This window comes from Amblyraja radiata, chromosome 9 (assembly GCF_010909765.2).
Source record: "Amblyraja radiata isolate CabotCenter1 chromosome 9, sAmbRad1.1.pri, whole genome shotgun sequence".
NCBI classification, from domain to species: domain Eukaryota; kingdom Metazoa; phylum Chordata; class Chondrichthyes; order Rajiformes; family Rajidae; genus Amblyraja; species Amblyraja radiata.
Genome location: NC_045964.1, coordinates 32,812,905 through 32,834,788, shown reverse-complemented (window position 1 = coordinate 32,834,788; position 21,884 = coordinate 32,812,905). Strand labels below are relative to the sequence as shown.

The 21,884-nt window shown below is 42.2% G+C and overlaps 1 protein-coding gene across 3 annotated transcripts in view; it reads left to right on the top strand.

The window, feature by feature from the left end:
• Positions 1-21,884, top strand: part of inf2 (inverted formin 2) — a 94,740-nt gene that overhangs the window by 55,190 nt on the left and 17,666 nt on the right. For all 3 annotated transcript variants that reach the window (XM_033027038.1, XM_033027039.1, XM_033027040.1), the window contains 11 exons: positions 2,236-3,060; positions 6,480-6,625; positions 6,759-6,820; positions 8,104-8,206; positions 8,290-8,375; positions 10,555-10,655; positions 12,482-12,552; positions 14,575-14,682; positions 14,764-14,834; positions 21,291-21,411; positions 21,718-21,882. In XM_033027038.1, the coding sequence (XP_032882929.1) occupies positions 2,236-3,060; positions 6,480-6,625; positions 6,759-6,820; positions 8,104-8,206; positions 8,290-8,375; positions 10,555-10,655; positions 12,482-12,552; positions 14,575-14,682; positions 14,764-14,834; positions 21,291-21,411; positions 21,718-21,882 (1,859 nt within the window). The remainder of the gene's footprint in view (positions 1-2,235; positions 3,061-6,479; positions 6,626-6,758; positions 6,821-8,103; positions 8,207-8,289; positions 8,376-10,554; positions 10,656-12,481; positions 12,553-14,574; positions 14,683-14,763; positions 14,835-21,290; positions 21,412-21,717; positions 21,883-21,884) is intronic.

Sequence of the window (21,884 nt, the reverse complement as noted above, 5' to 3'; positions counted from 1 at the left end):
GCATTTTGAAAACCATGAGACAAACAAGCAAATTAAACATTCAAAGGAAACAATTTAACAACGTTTTTGGAGGATGTATCAAATGGTTAAAGGGAATCGGTAGCTATTGTGTATCTGGATTTCCAGAAGGCATTCCATAAGGTGCTCTATTATATCATAGGTAGAGGATTGGCTCTGAACAAATAATAAACAGTCAGGATAAGTAGAGACAAGGACACTGCGGTGGATGGTAACTTGAGCAAAAATCAAATTGCTGGAGGAATTCCCTGGGTCAGTCGGCATCCACAGAGGGAATGTTTTGGGTAGAGACCCTACTTGAGTTTGAAGAAAGCTCCCAACCCAAAATGTCATCAGCTCATTTCCCTCCACAGTTGCTGCCTGACCTGCTGAATTTCTCCAGCAGTTTGTGGATCATTTTCAGATTGCTAATCAGTTTTTTTGGGCTACAGTTATTAGTTCCGGGACCTTAATTATTTACTCCCTATATTAATAATTTGATGCAGGGACAGAGTGTACGATAGTCAAATTTGCTGATGATAGAAAAGTAGGTGGGAGTAGCAGGTTGTGAGGAAAACAAAGAGCCTGCAAAGGAGTATAGTTAAGGGCCTGTCCCACTGTATGAGGTCATTCTCCCGAGTTCTACCCTGATTCGAGCTTGTGTAATGTACGTAGCGGGTACGTAGGAGCTTGTGGATGTCACGTAGCGGGCCGGCTCGTACGAGTAACGGTAGGTACTTGGGAAATCCGGTAAACTCGTGACATTTTTTCAATGCTGTGAAAAATATCCATGAGTAAAAAAATACTCGTGATGAAAATGTTTTTTTACTTTTTACTCGTATGAGCCCCTCTGTACCCGCTATGTACATTACATGAGCTCGAATCAGGGGAGAACTCGGGAGAACTCTTGAATGACCTCGTACAGTGGGACAGGCCCTTTAAGTGAGAAGGCAAGAAGTGAGAAGGCAAGCATATGAAGTATAATGCAGGAAAATAAGAGGTTAACCACTTTAAGGAGGAAAAAAGAATGACGAAGCAAATCATTTAAACATACTAAGATGACTGTGTTGAGGTATCAAGCAATCTGGAGTTTACATCTGGAGTTTCTGGAGTGAAATGCATAAAGTTTGCATACAGATAAGTATTTAGATGTAAAGGCTAATGTAATGTAGACTTTAATTACAAGGAGTATGGAGTGTAAAAATAGGGACAATTCAAAGCAAATTTACAGAACACTAGAGAAACTAAAGCAGGATCACTCCAGTTGGCTTTGGTTTCCATTATTAAGGAATAGTAAGCAATCACAATGGCAGAGGGAGGTTTTACTTAAATCAACCATTTCATCCCAGGAGTAAATTGTGAATAAGGTTTGAGCAGATTGGGTCTATGCACTTTGGAGTTTGGGTGAAAGAGAGGTGATCTTATTGAAGCATTCTGATTGTAAGATTCTGAGGATGTTCTCTCGAATGGCAGTATCGGGATGTAGAAGGGGAGGATAATTTCCGGATAGGTGGTCATCCATTTAACATGGAGATGGTGAGGAAGTTCTTCTCTTAAAATATCGTGAATCTGTGGAATTCTATACTGCAGAGAGCTGTGGAGGTGGGATCATTCAATGCTGTCAAGACTGGGATTCCGATGCATTTGAAGCACAAACAGTTGAGGGGGATACTGAGAGAGAATGTGATTGTAGTGTTGGGTCAGCCATGATCTTATTGAATGGTGTAGCAGGCCTGATGGCCAATTAGCCTACTCCTGCTCATGACTGGAGGCTGAATGTGATGCCTGGTATGTGCATCCAGGACAGGTCCAGGAAGGTTACTTCCATTGATTCTTGGTGAACCTATTTCATGGGTCTACATCAGAAGTAGGAATAGAAACTGAACAATTATCCTCATTCAGAAAGGTCGGCATTGGAAGAGTTGGGATGAAGATCCTGTTTCCATGCTGTGTAATTCTATCACTCCAAAGGGATAAATCTTCCTGGAATCTTCTCTCATTGTTCTCCACATCCATCTTTTGGCCTACACTTGTTTCGACAGTTGCTCCAAAATTCATGCCCATTAACATGCAGTGCTCACCAAGTAGTATAGGCTAACAACTATGATATATGGAAACATGGGAAGGTGGGGGAAGCTTTGCAAATTAACATCTCAAGTTATTGACATGTTGCGAAAAGATTTAGCAACATAATTGTAAGGAGGTAAACATTGATCGATGGAAAATATTTCTTCACAGCAAATGAAGATGAAGACATTGGTGCAGTCATGGAAAGGCTTGTATTAGTTAAGAAGTTTAAAAAGGATAAGCCGGTGAAGAAAAATGCAAGTAAAAGGACAGTTGATAAAGCTGTACAAACAGAATTATCAATGCCTATCACAGCAGCAGAGCTAAAACAGAAGTCTGGCTCGTTGAGGCCACTGTCAGCTGGTGAGGTGTTCCCTCTTGCATCTGCTCCTCTTCCAATCCCAAAAGTGGCTGATGCCACAATGACATCTCCACCCAGTATTCTGCCCAGTGCCTGTGTACCACCTCCCCCACCTCTCCCCGGGGCTGGTGAAACACCCGCTCCTCTCCCCGGAGCCGGTGGAATTCCCCCTCCACCCCCTTCTCTGCCTAGTGGAGTGCCCCCGCCTCCCCCTCCTCTACCTGGGGCTACTGGAGTGCCTCCGCCTCCCCCCCCTCTCCCCGGTTCTATGCCCCCGCCTCCCCCTCCTCTCCCTGGGGCTACTGGAGTGCCTCCGCCTCCCCCTCCTCTCCCCGGTTCTATACCCCCGCCTCCCCCTCCTCTCCCTGGGGCTACTGGAGTGCCTCCTCCTCCCCCGCCTCCCCCTCCTCTCCCTGGTTCTATGGCCCCGCCTCCCCCTCCACCACCACCTCTCCCCGGTGGAATCCCACCACCACCACCGCCCCCAGGGCTTTTCAACAACGAGGCACCCATTGTGGCTTCCCAAACTGCTAATCAACTGCATTCCTGTGCTCCACATCACCGACGTACTCATCAACCGAAATTGCAGATGAAGAAACTGAACTGGCAGAAAATCCCCTCACGAAATACCACAGGTACGTTCGAGTGTGAGTATACTCAAAATGACTTGCTATGCAATCTTGAAGGGCAGTGGATATCGTTCTGTAGAATTTAATGTGAAATGGGCAGGAAAGCAATGGAGAGAGTACGTTAATGCTTCAGCTAACTGGTGGTGGTGGGCCAGTAGATCTTGTGTTTACTCGGTAGCAATTTTGGCAATGGTGTAGAAAATTAATATTCACCTTTCAATCAAAAGCATTGAATTGCAGTCCTGTTCATCTGCATTGCAAGACCCAGCTGCACTTTAAATCAATGGTGGCACGGTGGCGCAGCAGCAGAGTTGCTGCCTTACAGCACCAGAAACCCGGGTTGGATCCTGACCTCAGATGCTGTCTGTACGGAGTTTGTACATTTTCCACGTGACCGCGTGGGTTTTCTCCGGGTGTTCCAATTTCCTCCGACACTGCAAAGACGTGTGTTTGTAGGTTCATTGGTTCACTTAAGTAAAAATTGCAAATTGTCCGTAGAGTATAGTATACTGCTAGTGTACAGGGATCACTGATCGGCACGGACTCCATGGGTCAAAGGTTCTGTTTCCATGTTGTTTCTCTAAAAACTAATTTCTCTTGAAATTTTGGGGATATTGATCATGTGCAGACAGGGATTAGTTTACCTTTTATATCTTGGTGAATCAAGTGCTTGTTCAGAATCTTGGCATCCTGTTCAGTGCATCCATTGCGGGTATAAGGGCTTTGTAGATTGGCATCGTGTTCGGTTTCGTCTCGGCCGTATACGAGGATGTCGTCAACAATGATGGCACAAGGAAATTCGGCGAACAGCTGTTCCAATGTGCGCTGGAAGACTTCGCTGGCAGAGTTGATACCAAAAGGCATTCTTAGAAATTGGTAGCGGCCGAACGGGGTGGCGAAAGTTGTTAGTGGGGATGATGCACGATCTAATGGGATTTGTCAAAAGGAGTTCTTGGCATCTAAAACTGAGAAGATAGTTGTGTTACTGATCTGTGCCGCTACATCTTCAGTGGTTCTCATCGGGTAGTGTTGGCATTTAATTGCCGTGTTCAAATCTTTAGGATTGATGCAGATGCGTAATTCCTTCTTGTCTTTCTTGGTGGTGACGACCATGGTGGAGACCCAATTGGAGGGTTTGCTGACCTCGGCAATGACTCCGATGAAGACCATACGTTTTAGTTTGTTGTGTACTTTCTCTTGCATGCCGTGGGGGACGCGTTGAGGTGCACTAATAATCGGGGTGACTGTATGGTCAACAGAGATTTTGTATATTGTTGGTAGCTTGCCGAGTTTGTCGTCAAACAAGTCCTTGTAGTTGGGTAGCATCTGTTGTGCTGGTCCTTCCGCCAAAAAGAGTTTGCGGACAGCACGCCCAAAAAAAACAGACCTAAGTCTTGGCAGGCATTGATGCCCAGCAGGGTTTCCGAGCTTGGCTGGACAATGTAAAAAAGTAAGTTCTTTGTCTGTTCGTTGATGGTACATTTCAGATCAGCTTTACCCAACGGGTGAAGAATTTCCCCCCCTGTAAGCATGTAAGGTGGAGGAGTCTTTTGTCATGTCAATGGTTCTTAGCTTGTTGAACGCTTTGAGTGACATGACGTTTACCCTGGCGCCGGTATCGACTTTGGCGATCAGAGGTTTGTTATTGATTATCATGGTCACCGCAGGATCAGTTACTACGTTTGAAGTGCGCAGGTTTAGGGAAAGTATGGTAGACTCAGCGTCTGAGTTATCAGAGTCGTTCACGTGGGAAGATTCGTCCTGTTCATGGGAATCAGAATCGGACAGGTCTTGTGCAGGTGCAGCTTCATCCCACTAGATCGACAAAAATTAGCAAAGTGGTTGAGTTTCTTGCACTTATGACATACCTTTCCATGGGCTACACAAAACTGGCACCCCCTGCAGTGAGAGTAGTCCTTCTCAAACATTCGCCATCGCTCGGCGATATCGGAATCAAACACGAGCGGAGGAAAAGGTTGATGAGGCAGTTCCTTACCGTACGAGGACCAGGCGGGTTAGCAAGCCTCCTGTTAGATATAGTGATTATTAGATGTGGTGATTTGCATTTAACATTTTATTGACTCGTTGCAGTAGTAATGCTTTATCCGTTTTTCATTTATACAAGAAGAGATGTAGATTGCCTATTGTGTTAGCCAATTAGAATGCTTAGCAATTATAACTCCGCCTAATTATAACATTCATAGTGAAAAGACTCACCCACTGCCTGCCAGTAACTGTAGCAGTGTGAACGTGTAATGACCTGCTTGCATGACCTGAATAATAAAGTTGCTTGTGTTTCAACCTGTGTGAGTTTGAGCTCTTTACAGGCTTGTCCCTGGGCTGCAGTGTTCTAAGTTTTGAGTCCCCTGTGTGACAACACACTAAAGAGCTGCTGATCAGTTTGAGCTCGCTTATTGTGCCATCACTTGTGCTCTTGAGTTCGACACTTTGTGTCTTTTTTTTGTAAACCCAGCATCTGCAGCTCCCGGTTTCAGAAAAGATTTGTTAGAATACTTCCAGGGATTTTGAGTGCAATGATAAACTAAAGAATCCATGGTGTGCTTTGAAATGGGCAAGTTGAAAAATAAATTTGATGGGGTATAAAATATCATGACTGGTTTAAAGTGGATAAACAAAAAAAAAAAGTTCCCATTAGAAGATGTTGCAAGGACATTTAAAGTGATTGGCTCAAGAGATGGCTGGAGAAAGTATGGAGAAAGCATGGTGGATACAGGTTCAATTGCGAATTTCTGAAGGGAAGTGGTTTAACATTAATGGTTAAAAAATGTAAGGCTGCAATGAAAGAGCCAAGAAATTGAATGGGCCACATGCCTCTCCAATGTGCTGTTACAGAGTTAACTGATCAAAAGACTTACTTTGCTGAAGCATGCCCATGGTTCCAAAATCCCCCACATGTTGATCGGCTTTGTGCAACTGGAGGAGTTTCAAAATCATGACAGATATTTTATCTCTGGGAGGAAGGCAAACTTCTTGATTAGTAAGGGTGTCAAAGGGTATGGGGCGAAGGCAGGAACTGGGGTGGAGGGGGAAAGATAGATCAGCCATGATTGAATGGAGTCTACTCCATGGGCTGAATGGCTTAATTCTGCTCCAATGACTTATGAAGATGATATTGGGAAGGGTGGTATCACAGTAGGCGGAGTGTGGATGGAGATGATGCGTTGGTGGTGGTGGGCAAGCTGTACATGAATTTATTTGGCTGTATTTTCAACACTGTTTCGGGAGATCAGTATAAAAGTTGCTTGCCATTTTGTTCAGGGAATTGTATATGAGATACTTTACATAAGATAAAGCAATTAGCGTTAAGAGAACATGCATTATTTTCTTAATATTTCAATTCTGCCCAGTGTGAATAGGAAAATCTTGATTTCTTTCTCCCTTTTTTTGACTGTTTTCTTCCTCAGAGACTAATTCTTTATGGTCATCCATCCACCAAACTGATGACCCATCTTTGAATCCTAATTATACCAGTATTGAACAACTCTTCTGCTTTCCTGTGTCAGATCCAAAAAAGAATGAGGAGAAAGTTAGAAAAAAGGAACCTAAGGAGGTAAATAAAATGTTCAAATTCGTTCAAAAAGGATGTTAGAAGTGGCATCAAGAAGGTGATGTAAATTTACTAAACTTGTTGCGGGAACAAAAGAAGAATCAAGATAATGATTTAAGGATGTTATTTCTGACAGATCACATTCCTAGACTCGAGGAAAAGCCTTAATCTGAACATATTCTTAAAGCAATTCAGATGGTGAGTTGCGTTAAAAGTAACTGTTACTAATATGTAGTTAATTGTATACTGTCCCTGTACTACTACGATACACATACAGTATAAGTATCTAAGATGCTTATCTAACATGTATCTAAGTGCTTATGTATAGTGATACTTGTAGTGGACTGTATACAAAAATTAATTTCACTGTTTCCTTGGTACATGTGACAATAAAGTAACATTGAACTATTAATTGTGCCGGTAATGTTTCAAATATTAAGTAATTAAACAACATTCTTAGTTGGCTTAAGGACCTGTCCCACTTAGGCGACTTTTTCAGCGATAGCTGGAAAAGAGGCTGTAGCCACATGGTCACGGTGTGATGCGGCATGACGCCTGTATTGTCGTGAGCTGTTGCCTCTAGTGTCGTGGCCTTTTTCTTGGTGCCGCTTGGTTTTGAAATGTTCAAAACCTCTCGGCTACAGCTGGCTTGACGTTGCGTGACATCTCCTGGCGTAGGTGCTGTCGTAGGTTGTCGTAGCCTGTCGCTGGGTTGACGCCATCTGACGTTGGCTGTGTCGCCAGGTGCTGATTTTGGTGAATTCAAGTGGCGGCAGCCTACGTTATGCCACGCCAACCGGCGAGAGTATCGGCGTCACGAGAAGTCGCGTTGCATCATTTGAAAAGTGCACTGCACCACCTGTTTTCAGTTGACGCCATCAGGGTCCTAGTTTGTCGCAGCTTGTCGCGGACTGACGTAGGTTGACCTCGGTTGTCGTAGCACGTCGTCTATATCGTCGTAGGCTGTCGTGGGTGTTGTCGTGGGTTGATGTCGCTTGTCGCAAAGAATTGGGACGCCAGTTGACGTAGCTTGTCATAGCTTGACGTCGACTAGGTGGCAGCCTGTAGTAGACATTGTCGTTGGGGGCCGGTTTCTCAGCATCACGCCACAACAGTGACTGTGGCCAAAAAAGTTGCCTAAGTGGGACAGGCCCTTAAGGGTCTTGTTGTAGAGTCTTACAGCACGGAAGTAGGCCGTTCAGTCCAACTTGCCCATGCTGACACTTGTCCCACCTGCCCACATTTGGCTCATATCCCTCTAAATCTTTCCTATCCATGTACCTAAATGTCTTTTAAATATTTGTCTATTTACTGTAGACCAGCTGAATGCTTGTGGATCCCTATGGAAATGTTGGCCAAAGCCAGTAGCACAGTTCAGCCCCTTACTGATAACAAGTGCTCGCTAAAAGTTTGATGCTTGGAACTATTTCTTTTCTCATAGTTTTAATGTAATAATGGTTCCATTTGCAATGTTCTGCTAGTTCTAATGAAGAAGTGGCCGGCATGATCAAAATTGGGGACCGATCCAAATTTGATATGGAGTCTTTGAAGCAATTCCAGAAACTACTGCCAGAGAATCATGAGGTAAGTACGGAAGATGGGAAATACCAGCTTTTAGTGTCCATTTTCATCATTCATCACAATTTTATTTATTTGTTGATCTCTAGGTAGAAAATATAAAGGCCTATGAAGGAGAAAAGGAAAAATTAGCGAGTGCTGATCAATTCTATCTTGTGCTCCTTGGTATTCCATGGTATGTGTCATGATGTCACGTGTGTACAGTTTCATGCTTCTGTAAATTTCTGTTATGTAGCTTGGATATACATGATAGATTTGCTAATTATTCATCTAACTTTATTTATCTAGAAGTGTCGGTGCAACTCATTATTGCCATTAGAAACTGGTCATGAATCATGGAAAATGATTTAAAAGGCACCGATTCTTAAAAATGGAATGCCACCAGTCAATGGAATTATACAGTAAAGGGAATTTCATGAAATAATCAGAAAAATAGAAAGGTCCAGGAGAGAAGAACGTGTGTAAGAATGAACTTCAGATGCTGGTTTAGACATCTAAGATAGACGTGCATTGCAGTCAGGCAGCTTCTCTGGAGAAAAGGAATAGTTGACGTTTCGGTATGGAACCCACAAAATGCTAGAGTAACCACCAGCGCCAGCAATGACTGCCTCGCCAACAGACTGTCGGTCCCTTCTTTGTTGTTTGATAGAATGTGATATATGTATGTTTTAGTGTTCTTTCACTTCTTTTATGTGGGGGGGTTGTAGGGAAGCCTTTTATAATCTCTTACCTGGGCGGAGATGCGATTTTTTCCCCTTTCCCCCCCCCCCCCCCCCCATATCATATCCCCCGTCCCCACTGCGGCCTAACATCGTGGCGTTGGCGGGCTTTGCTGGAGACCGACTTCAGGGAGCTCCAACCGCGGCAGCCTGTGGACTTAACAACGTGGAGCACGCAATCCCTGTCGGGGATCGACCTTGGACTTCCAACCGCGGGAGCCTGCGGACTTTAACATCGTGGTTAGAGACCGACTTTGGGAGCTCCAAGCCGCAGACCTTCGATCGCCCCAACACAGGAGCTTCGATCGCCCCGACGCGGGGGCTTCGATCACCGGCTGCGGGAGCTTCGGTCGCCCCAAATGCGGATGGTTCGACTGCCCCGACTGCGGGAGAGTAAAGAGGAAGAAGATTGGACCTTATTGCCTTCCATCACAGTGAGGAATGTGGCGAATCCACTGTGGTGGATCTTTTTGTTAGCTTTTATGTAGTTGTGCGTCTTGTTGCTATGTTGGTAGTATGGCTGTATGGTAAATCGAATTTCACTGTACCTTAATTGGTACATGTGACAATAAACTGATCTTGATCTTGGGTCAGGCACACAGGGTTCCGACCTGAAACGTCGCCTATTGTTTTTCTTATGAAATGCTGCCTGATCCACTGAGTTACTCCAGCATTTTGTGTCTATCTTCGAGAGAATAAGCTAATGTGCATAAACAACCAGCTGTAGAAAAAGTAACAACGTTGCAATATGTTTAAACTTTATCTCTAAATCTACTAAAGTCCCTGCTCAAATCTCCGTTCAAATTCTCACTGAATTGAGGGTAAATTTTAACTTTTGTTATTTATAGTAAAACTCTATTCATGAACATAAAGAATAGCTTTACCTTATCCTTTTAACTGCTAAATGAAAATGTACTTGTACTTTTATTACCCTTGATGTACAGCATGCTGAAAATATCAACAGAAAAGCAACACAAGTAAATAGCCCCAATGTTAGGCGGCCCGATATCACTAAGATGTTGGCTGGAAGTTCCATAAAAGTTAGAGTTATTATCGTATCTAAATTATTCCATATGGATCTTAGATTTGATTTTTTCCAAATGTCAGGTCATATTGAATTGTATTATTTCTTTAAAATGCAGTAAATATTTTAAGTGAGATTAATTACATATTGGTCTCTATTACAATATGGTTTCCACACATCAGTTTATAATTTTGGCTTCTGTTCAATCCATTTTACTGATGAATTAGTCAAATCGAGCAAAATCAAAATATTGTATTTCATTGTACACATACGCATCAATTATGTTGATTTTAGTAATATTTCCTTCATTCAACCAGATCTGAAATAATGTGTTCCTGACATTTTCTACATGCTTTGTTTTAATTTTTAGTTCCTTACCAAACAGATTTACTTTAAAAATGTCAACCTAACCAAAAAGAGTTAATTAGTTATAACTGTTTCATTGCTATCCAGTATTGTCTCCTGTTTTTTGTTGTTGTTTTTTTTGTCATTGTTCTTGTTAGCTTTTCAAATGGGAAGAAATAGTTTCTAATGCTACATTTGCTTGAGTCTTGAAATTCTGTTCAATTTAACACTCACAGCCCCATTCTCTATTCATTGCTCCGCCACAGCTACCAGCTCAGGATTAACTGCATGTTTCTATGTGAAGAGGCCACTGTCACCCTGCAAACGCTCTGTCCGAGAGCAGAAATAATTAAAACTGCTTGTCAAGGTAAATCAAATGGAGTGTGTCAATAAATATGGCTCTGCTCGGGTTGTAGTATACAACTGCAGAATTGGTTATAGAAGTGTACAAGATCATGACAGGAATAGATAGGGTAAATGCATAGCCTTTTAGCCAGAGCAGGGGAATCCAAAACCAGACGACATGGGTTTAAGGCGAGGATTAAGAAAGATTTAATAGGAACTTGTGGGACAACTTTTCCCTCAGAGGGTTGTGGGTATATGAAATGAACTGTCAGAGGACGTAGTTCAGGTCAGTAAAATCGCAACTTAAAAAAATACATTTGGACAGGTATATGGATAGGTTTAGAGGGATATATGCCTCAAGCAGGCAGGTGGGACTAGTGTAGATACGGCTTGTTGGTCAGTGTGGGCAGGTTGAGCCGAAGGGCCTGTTTCTATGCTGAAATGACTCTTAGTCTATGACTAAGCAGCAAAGAGTTGAGCAAGATTGTGACATCGGAGATTAGAAAACTAATCATAATTCAGGTGATTTTTAATACAGTTTAATCTCGCAAGTTGTGTTGACCTGTTAAGGTGTTTCTATAATTGTATGCTGCCCATTCTTTATAACAATAATGAGTTTTTTATGCCTGGTAATGCAGAGGTAGAATCTTGCAAATTGACTGAAATAATGCTCCATTCATCAAGTTTGCTTAAAAGTAATATCTCTGTTATCTATGCTAAACATGTAAGATTGTCAAGGGCTTGGACACACTAGAGGCAGGAAACATGTTCCCGATGTTGGGGAGTCCAGAACCAGGGGCCACAATTTAAGAATAAGGAGCAAGCCATTTAGGACGGAGACGAGGAAACACTTTTTCTCACAGAGAGTGGTGAGTCTGTGGAATTCTCTGCCTCAGAGGGCGGTGGAGGCAGGTTCTCTGGATGCTTTCAAGAGAGAGCTAGATAGGGCTCTTAAAAATAGTGGAGTCAGGGGATATGGGGAGAAAGCAGGAATGGGGTACTGATTGAGGATGATCAGCCATGATCACATTGAATGGCGATGCTGGCTCGAAGAGCCAAATGGCCTACTCCTGCACCTATTGTCTATTGTCTATAAATGCATGTTTCTATAACATAACTAATATTATACCTTGTATTTATTTGAAAATATAATTAGAGTTATATTTAATCAGGCGCTAATTATATTGATTTTTCAAAGTGGGTTTTCTCTGGGTGCTCCAAATTCTTCCCACATCCCAAAGACGTGCATGTTTGTAAGTTAATTGGCCTCTGTAAATTGCCCCTAGTGCATAGGATGCAAAAGTGGGATAACATAGAACTAGTGTGAATGGACTCGGTGGGCAGAAGATATCTCTGAAACTCCAAATAAAACTAATGATAAAACATTAATGCTGGTCAACTCACTTTAAAAGCAGAGGTGAATATTGATGAAAACAGTGCATTTGTAGCTCATTTGATGGAGTTGTGACCATTGTCATGAATTTATGACTGCACTGTAGTAAAGCAGTAAAAACACCTGCAGAAAAAAAAGCTGACATTGAACACTGCAAGAAGATATTGATAGAGGTAATTAAAACCATGGCTTGGATTTTAAAATCCCTGAAAGCAGGAGGGGTAGAAGGATTTGGAGGAAGGGGAGGGTGAAATGCCAAGGATTGGTACCTAAACACACGTACAAATTGTGCACATTGAGTTTGAACAAGCTTGTAGGGACATGGAATGCTTGTGTATTATATTACAGAAATCGTATTACCGTTTACAAACAGACTATGCTGGAGAAGGAAACGGAGTCAATGTTTCGGGTCAATGCTACTTCATCACAACATAACTGTTTCTTCTTTTGTATAGACACACTTTCTGCTCCAAGACTGCCCCTCTTCTGTGAACTGATTCTTAAAGTTGGAAACTTTCTTAACTATGTATGTATTCTGCAAACTACAAAATGTATTAATCTTGATATACTGCTGGAATTGTTCATCAACATTTTAAATTTTGGAACATATTTGGGTGGATAAATCCCCAGGGCCAGATGGAAACCATCGCTGAATGCCATGGGATATCGAGAGAGGTTTGCTGGGGGCCTGACAAAGAAGTTTGCATCTTCATTGGCCGCAGGCAAAGTACCAGCAGACTGGAGGATAGTTAATGATGTTCCTTTATTCAACAAGGTATCAGGAATAAGCCAGTGGACTACTGAAGAGATTGAATAGACTTGGACTATTTTTTCTGGAGTGAAGAAGACTAAGGATTATCTTTATAATGGTTTATAAAACCATGTGGCATTGATAGATTAGTTAGTTTCCATCTTTTTTCCCAGGGTAGGGAAGTTTTAAAATTTGAGGGCACAGGTTTAAGGAGAGAGAAGGAAGATTTAGGAGAAACAAGGAACTGCAAATACTGTTTTTTTTTGGGGGGGGGGGGGTTACACTGTGCTGGAGTAACTCAGTGGGTCAGGCAGCCTCCCTGACCTGTATCTACCCATCACTTGCCAAGCTTTGTCCTGCCTTCCCTCTCTTCCAGCTCTTTACCCCCCCCCCCCCACCCCCCCCCCCCCCCACCACAATGGGTCTGAAGACAGGTCCCGACCTAAAACGTCTCCTATCTATGTTTTCTAGAGATACTGCCTGATCCAATGAATTCCTCTAACACTTTGTGTCAAGGTTTAAAGGAGATTTTCACATAGACTGCAATGGATACATGGAACAAGCTGCTAGAGTCGATTGGTGGAGACCGAAACAGTTACATCTGAAAGACCTTTACACAAATGCATGGATAGGAGAATTTTAGAGAGAAAAACCAAGCAGATAGGATTCGGCAAGAACAATCCCAGCCTATTCAATCTCTCTGTGTATCTAAAACTCTCCATTCCAGACAACATCTTGGTGAATTTCTTCTGCACTGTTTCATCTTTGTATGGAGTCGTACAGTAATACAGCATGGAAACATGCTCTCACGGCTAGAATGGTGGTCAGAATTGGTTGATAACCAAAACATGCTGCCAGAGGAGCTGGTTGAACCAGATACAATTATTGCTTTAGAAAGGTAGTTAAACAGATGGTTAAATTGACACAGCATGAAAGGATACAATCCCAACGCAGCCAAATGGCAGTCATTTATTTGAACAAAAGGATCAGCATGCATATGATTGGCCAAAGGGCGAGTTTCCATGCTCTATACCCTCTGCATCTATGGTCATTAAATTTCCTCGAATATACTGGAGAAGGCTGCAAGCAGTGCATCTAGTGATGAGGGAGAAATCACTATTTCTGGGGTCAGCTCAGTAGTGGAACGGTGGAGTTACTGCCTTGCAGCGCCAGAGACCCGGGTTCAATCCTGACTATGGGTGCCGTCTGTACGGAGGTTGTACGCTCTCGCTGTCTCTGCGAGAGTTTTCTCCGCGTCCTCCGGTTTCCACCTACACCCCTGTCAAGCAGGTTTGTCGGTTAATTAGCTTCCATTAATTGTCCTTTGCATGTAGAGTAGAACTAGTTTATGGGTGAACACTGGTCAACACGAACTCAGTGGGGCCAAAGAGCCAGTTTCCACACTGTATCACTAAATTAAACTAAACTGTCAGTATTTCTCAGTTTCACTAATGCTTAGTCCACAAGTTTTATTGGTCTCACTATGCAATGACATGACATTCTAGCAGTTTTGCTGTTATAAGTAGACCATTGTGCGGGGGGGGGGGGGGGGGGGACATTTCTCCATCTAATAGGGTTGTATTACCAAATATTGTTTGTTTTTCACTTTTATCTGCTTTTGCAAAAATCTATTTTTCTCTAACATGAAATTTGTGTTGAAAATATGATTGAAACATGGTTTGACCCTGATTGGGTGCAATATTACGAAAAGAATAATGCAATCTGTGTTTGATATTATTGCAGGTATTACTCATTGCATTGATTTTTATAGGTTTCCTGTTTCTCATTCTCTGCCAGGGCAGTCACATGGGCGATGCCATGGGTTTCAAAATAAATACCCTACTCAGACTTACTGAGACAAAAGCCAACCAGTCACGTATCACATTGTTGCATCACATTATAGAGGTAAAGTCTTCCAGTTGTTGTATTTCATTATGTTATTACTTTCATTTGTTTATCTAATTCTTTTTATTTTAAATGGGAAAGGAAGTTGAAAAGTTCCATCCAGATCTTCTGAATCTTCCAGATGACTTGGAAAGTATTTCAAAAGCAGGAGGGTAAGCAGACCATTTGAATTTTTTTTTCTTTCTACCTTGCATTAGCAACACTGATTTTTGCAAAATAACGAGAACTATTTCTACTGAATGAAAACTGAAACGTACTGTGTACTGGCCAATAAGGCGCATAATAGACAAATGCCCAATGTTATCAAATTAACATGTGTTTTAAATCAGGGCATCACAGTGGCACAGTTAGAAGAGCTGCAGTCTTACAGCGCCAGAGACCCAGGTCTGTCCCTGACCCCGGGTGCTGTCTGTGTGGAGTTTACACGTTCTCCCTGTGACCGCAAACGTTTCCTCTAAGTTTCCTCTTGCGTCCCTGTGGAAGAAATTAATTTAGAGGGAAATTAATGAAAAGCGGAGAATTTGCAGATTTGCTTCGCGATTTTATTGCATATCATGGAGAGATGGCTGCAGTAAAACTGCTCACCAGTTCTCTGACTTCACAGCAGAATTAGCCGACAGTTATACTGTGCAGTAAACAACTTTTGTTTACTTTTGTTGATACTATTCATCAAAAATATACTATCTACTACATGGGCACTAATTAATTAGTCATAACATACTTTTCACTTGTATTAATCATCTGTTGTTGAATAAGATTAACATTAGTCAAACACAATACAACGGCATCTTGACTATTCTATCTCACCGTTCTAGCGGCCCACGTCACCATCCCCATTCCAAGCCAATCATAAGCCTCCCATTTACTGCAACATATCTACGCTACTAACGGTAGGGGGCACGGGTGATCCACTGTAATCCTCACATAAGTGTAAACAAGCTTTGTTACCAGCTGTACTATTTCACGTTTACATTTACCATCCACCCTTCAACACATTCCCAGAGAGGAAGTTACACGTCTAATCTTACTTTGCCGTTTCCCACGAATTTCTTCTTTACCTGGTAAAGCGAGATATTTCATACACCCTTTCTTTACTTTGTTCTATTCCAATCAAAATTAAATAAGGAAGGCTATTATTTTTTTCTTCCACAGTTCCCTGTTATGATATTTATGATATTTATGCCCCCCCCCCCCCCCCTTTTCCCACATGAGCCTACCTGACCATCAGGGTGAACCCAGACAACGGGATCTTGAAAACACCCTGCTTTGCTCCAGGAATTTTCCCCCTCCATGTTCTTGAGCCAGGACCCCAGTCACAAACCCCTTTGATTCATTTACATAGAGTTGAAAGGTCATTTTAAAATAATTTGGCAAATCCAGCGCCGGAGCAGTACCAATTAGCGTTCTTTAGATTTCTAAATGCCTGGTTTGGTTCTCCAGTCCATTCTACTCCGGAGGGCTCAGTCTACAAGGTGGCTGAACGCAATGCTGCATCTAGTTCTCCGTAGACATGAATCCATTGTCTGCAGTAACCCACCATGCCTAAGAAGGAGAGAATGTCCTTCTTTGACTTCAGGACCGGGACCTTCTCTATTGCTTGTATTCTGTCTCTTCCAAGTCTCCTTCTGCCTTCCGGCAGCTGGAATCCCAGATACTGTACACTAGGCTGGCAGAACTGTAATTTTTCCAAGGATACATTCTGCCCTCTTCCTGCCAAATGTTGCAGCAATTTAATTGAGTCTTCTTTACAATCAGGACCTATCTGATAATTGACATTCCTCCAGATCATTTTTCACTGCATATATGGCTGGGGTTTCAGTATACCCCTGGGGTAGCCTAGTCCAGGTGTATTGTTGATCTTTGTAGGTAAAAGCAAACAGGAACTGGCTGGTTTTATGCACAGGTATGGAGAAAAAGGCTGAACATAGGTCAATTACTGTAAAGGTGTCAGTTTCTGCCGGTATAGATGACTGAATAATATTGGTGTCAGGTACTGAAGGAGCAATAGGGATCACTATTTTGTTAATCGCTCTCAGGTCTTGGACAAATGCCATTCATTACGTCTTCCCACATTTGGGATTGGCTGAATAGGGGTATTACACAGACTTTGCGTTTTCACTAATATTCCTTGTAATAAAGACATAATGGCTATAGTTATCCCTTCTTCAGCCTCCGGGGTCAGTCGATACTGTTTTAAACATAGCAAAGCGCTCTTTTTTAAAGTCACTTTATGTTCAAGGGCTGAATGCACTCGCCCCACATGATTCTTATGCTTTGCCCATAGTTCAGAGGGTACTTGGACCAGAGCCATTGGTAACCTTGGCGGATCCTCAGTAGGTGGCTGTTGCTTTTCAAAAATAGTGTCCCATTCCTTTCTGACCCATGTGATCTTTCCATCTGTGTCATTAAAGAAGTCAATCTGGATCTTCTTTTGCCATTGGCAAGTTTAAAACATAAATTGACTGTTTGTCCTTCAGCCGTTTTATAATTTCTCCTATTTCTGTTGCTGGAGGTCTAGTAGCTACAGTCAAATGTGACTCGGAAGTGTCTCCCATCTCAAATCGATCTCTTTGGTTTTGAGAGAGGTGGACCATTATTCCTAATCCCGGGACCCCAAAGAACAAATGAATGAAAACTTTGAATGAAAACTTTAGTCATTCAGATATACACCTAGACACAGTGCACCTTGAACGAAATTTCGTTGCATTTGACTCTCTAAATCAGGTAAATAGTAAAAGTAAAAGTGCTAGGTGCGTCCATAAAAATGCCTCATGTGCATGGTTCTGTAAAATAAATATATATAAAAAGTTTTTTAATAAGTGTCGATATTTAAAAAGTTCTAGCCTCGGTTTTGTTGATTGTTCAGTAATCTTATGGCCTGGGGGATGAAGCTATTGCAGAACCTGGTTGTCCCGCTCTTCATGCTGCGGTACCTCCTCCCAGAGTTAAGCAGTATAAACAGTCCAAATTGTGGGTGCGTGGGGGCTCTGGTAATGCCCTTAGCTCTAATCAGACAGCGCTTGTACCCCATGTCCATGATGGAAGGAAGAGAAGTCCCAATGATTTTTTTCCGCTGTCCTCACCACTCTCTGAAGGCACTTCCAGTCCGCAGCTGTACAGCTGCCGCACCACGTAGAGATGCAGCTGGTCATGACCGACTCAATTGTGCTTCTGTAGAAAGTGGCGAGGATGGCAGGGTGGAGGTGTAAACTTCTCAACCTGCGGAGGAAGTACAACCGCTGCTGTGCCCGTTTTGCCAGAGATGTAATGTTTGTGGACCAGTTTAAGGTGTCCGTTATATGCACCCCCAGGAACTTGATCCTTTTCACCTGCTCCACTGCTGAGTTGTTGATGCAAAGTGGAGTGTGACTGGGCTGAATTTTCCTTCTGAAGTCGGCGACAAATGTTCACATTTAGGAGAAGGGGTGAATGAGGGGTCACTGTTAATTGTTTGAGTTTATTCAACCAGGGGTACACTCTTTCCTGGTATCCGGGATTAGGGAGGCGTGTATATAATGCAGTGCAATGCGTTTGCTTATGTTCTTGGCTGGTTTCAACAAGATACTGTAAATACTGGCCTTTTGCAGTCTTTGCGGAGCGCAATGGATTTGATTAACCAATTGACTGTACGGATTGCTACTTAATTGCCAACAATATTGGATAGGTATCTTTTGCCCGTGTTCTTTCTCCTTAATTAAATTTAGCAATTAGTGTCTGCATTTGAGGGAGTTCCATAAACATACCGTCTGCAGTACAGTATAAGACTGCTCCGAGTTTGCACAGAGCCTGTCTTCCCAGTAACGGGAGTGGGGCCGTTCTAGAGATTATAAAAATATCTGTAAGGGGCTAGACACCTTCCCTGTTGGCCGTTCCCTTGCTGTAGTTGTGGGGAACATCTGCTATCTCGAGGCCAATGCCCTTTCTTACCACATCTCCAGCATGTACCTCATGTTGTATCTTTTAATTGCCATTGTTCCCTTCCTCTGTCATGTTCACAAGTGCTGTAATCACATTTTCCCATGACTTAATTTGCCAATCTTGGTTAATCAATTAATAAGCTTGAGCCTGTCGGGGCAGCAAACAATTTACTAAAGTTGGACAGCTAGAGGCCCATTTTCAGCTGGGGCACACCGGCATGTTTCTCCACTTACTCTTAAATCGGGCTATAAAATCTGGGATCGTCTCATCTTTGTTTTGCAAACATCGCACCACCTCCCGGAAATCACTATGTTTTCTTGCCCTCCTCTTATTGCCTCCTTTCCTCTATGGGCCAACCAGTGAGTGAGGGACTCATTTCCCCGAGTCTGTTGATCATCATTTGCTCTCCAATCACCATATTGCTGCCACTTGCTTTGGTATTTTAGGCACAGGTCCCTCATTTCCCTCTTTTTGCTTAAAACCCTTTTCCTCCTCTCTTCTCTATCCCCGTCCATCTCCTTATTATTTCCATCAATTTTAAAGTTACACTTACCACTCCAACTATCACTAATAACACTTCCTTGGCAAATATTAATTGTGCTCCCATCTCGCCAACCCATTTCGTTTTTTAGAGATGAGTAAGACAAAGATAGCTTATAACTTCCTCTATCTTGCCAATTTCCATTTAATTGATCTGCTAGAATACCATAAAGATTTACCGGACATTGGTCATCTCTGTAGTTTTTTTAAAACCACTTTTGCTGGCGATCCCAGTGAAACAATGGGATCGCCGACCTTTTCCCAGTGTCTTTTGGTCATTTTTATCACCTTGGCAATTTTCTTTCTTATCTGCACCTTTCCCTCCTGGACCACCTGTTTCTTTTCCTCCGGCCTCCCTCTATCAGTAGAATCAGATTTCTCCGATCATCTACTGTTGTCTCCCATATTCTTTTCTCAAGTCTGTAAAACAAAAGTTAAGTTTCCGCGGACAATATCTTATAATATTCTATTTACAGTTTGCGCGCACCAGTTTTAATCCTTCCGCAAATCTCGAAATCACCTATCAATTTTTATAGCGAGCTCTGGCACCTGTTTCAATTTATCCCATGTCCAGCGTGAGTAAATTATCTTCTTCACTATTTGCCTCAACCCACAGGCCTCTTGGCTAAGCGCGAGTCACCAGCCAGTTGCATGGGGTTGCATGGGGGTTCTCCCTTCTTTCTGGGAAACCCCCCTGTCCCTCTTTCAGAAGGGGACTATTTTATCATTCCCTTTTATTTCCCCTTGTATTCGTTCAAATCCCACTACAATTGGGATCCTGCCGACTACGCCAAATTCTGTGGAAGAAATTAATTTAGAGGGAAATTAATGGAAAATGCAAAGCAGAGACTTTGCAGATTTGCTTCGAGATTTTATTGCATGATATCATGGAGATATGGCAGCAGTAAACTGCTCACCAGTTCTCTGACCACAGCAGAATTAGCCGACAGTTATACTGTGCAGTAAACAACATTTGCTTACTTTTGTTCGATACTATTCTACGAAAATATACTATCTACTACATGGGTACCAATTATTTCATTAGTCATAACATGCCTTTCGCTTATGTTAATCTTATTCAACAACAGATGAAACCGAACTTGAACTTGAACTTGATTAATACAAGTCAAACACAATACAAGGGCATCTTGACATTATTCTATCTCACCGTTCAAGCGGCCCACGTCACCATCCCCGTTCCAAGCCAATCATAAGCCTCCCATTTATTGCAACGCATCTATGCTACTAACGGTAGGGGGCGCGGGTGATCCACTGTAACTCACAGAAGAGTAAACAAGCTTTGTTATCAGCTGTACTATTTCGTGTTTACATTTACCATCCACCCTTCAACACATTCCCAGACAGGAAGTAATACATCTAATCTTACTTTGCCGTTTCCCACAAATTTCTTCTACACCTGGTCAAGCGAGAGATTTCCAATTGTCACCTCCAATACACCCTTGCATTACCTTGTTCAATTCCAATCAAAATTAAATAAAGGATATTAATTTTACTTCCACAGTTCCAAAGATGTGTGAGTGTGTAGGTTAATTGGCCTCCGTAAAATTGCCCAGAGAGTATTGGGAGTAGATGAGAAAGTGGGATAGCATAGAACTAGTGTGAAAGGGTGATCGCTGGTCAACATGGACTCGGTGGACTGAAGGTCCTGTTACCACAATTTGCTGTTGGTTCCTCAGCACTTCTGAAAAGAATATTTATAAGAAGAAATACAGATTTAGCCACAGCAGTGTTCAAGGAATAGCACAATGTATTTCCTATCTAAATCCTATATCTTGTTTAAAAGTGCAACATCTGGTGATCGGTTAAAAAAAACAAATTGTAAAGCCACTTATACTTGTAGCATGCCTGAAGGGGGAAGGAAGCCTGGATCCTCTGGCTGATTTAAAGGATAATGGAATTCAAAAGTTTAAATTTCTCCATAGAACAATTTCAATTATCCTCTGGACAAATAGTTACCGGTGTGTATAGAACCAGCCTAATGGAAACAGTTACCAAGTTATGCTGTTATTGATATATGCCCCACCTCTCCTTTCTCCTTCATCCCACTTCCTCATCCCACAATAACCCAACCTTGCAGCGTTTGAGTCATTCTCAAATACTTTCCTCTCTTTATAATTATTTACTGGCAGCCTTAGCGTGGACTCGCTTCAGGCTGATACAATTAATCTTTTGGAACGTCTCAAGAAGACTGGTGATATCGTCAAATCATCGATGGACGATGTAAAAATGCTGTTTGACAAGCCCATCCAAGTAAGCAAAATAAAATCTCCAAATAATTACTATTTAACTGTCTATTGTAAAACACTTTTTTAAAACAAATATACATTATTGGACTCCCTTGGACTATCTTTAATCCATTGGAGATCATCGGACTATCTTTAATCGGACTTTACTGGACTTTATCTTGCACTCAACGTTATTCCCTTTATCCTGTATCTGTATACTGATTGTAATCCAGTATAGTCTTTCTGCTGCCTGCATAGCACGCAACAAAAAAGCATTTTGCTGTACTTTGATACAAGTAACAATAAACTTAACTATAATCTATTATATCAGGAACATCTATCTGCAACAACTGAACTGAAGCAACATTTGGAAGAGATTGAGACCGAGAGAATGAAACTGGCTAAGTTCTTCTGTGATGACATTGGAAAATTTTCACTGGAAGAGCTTTTCCTAACCATCAAAACCTTCAGAGGTTGTTTCCTGAATGCAATGAAGGT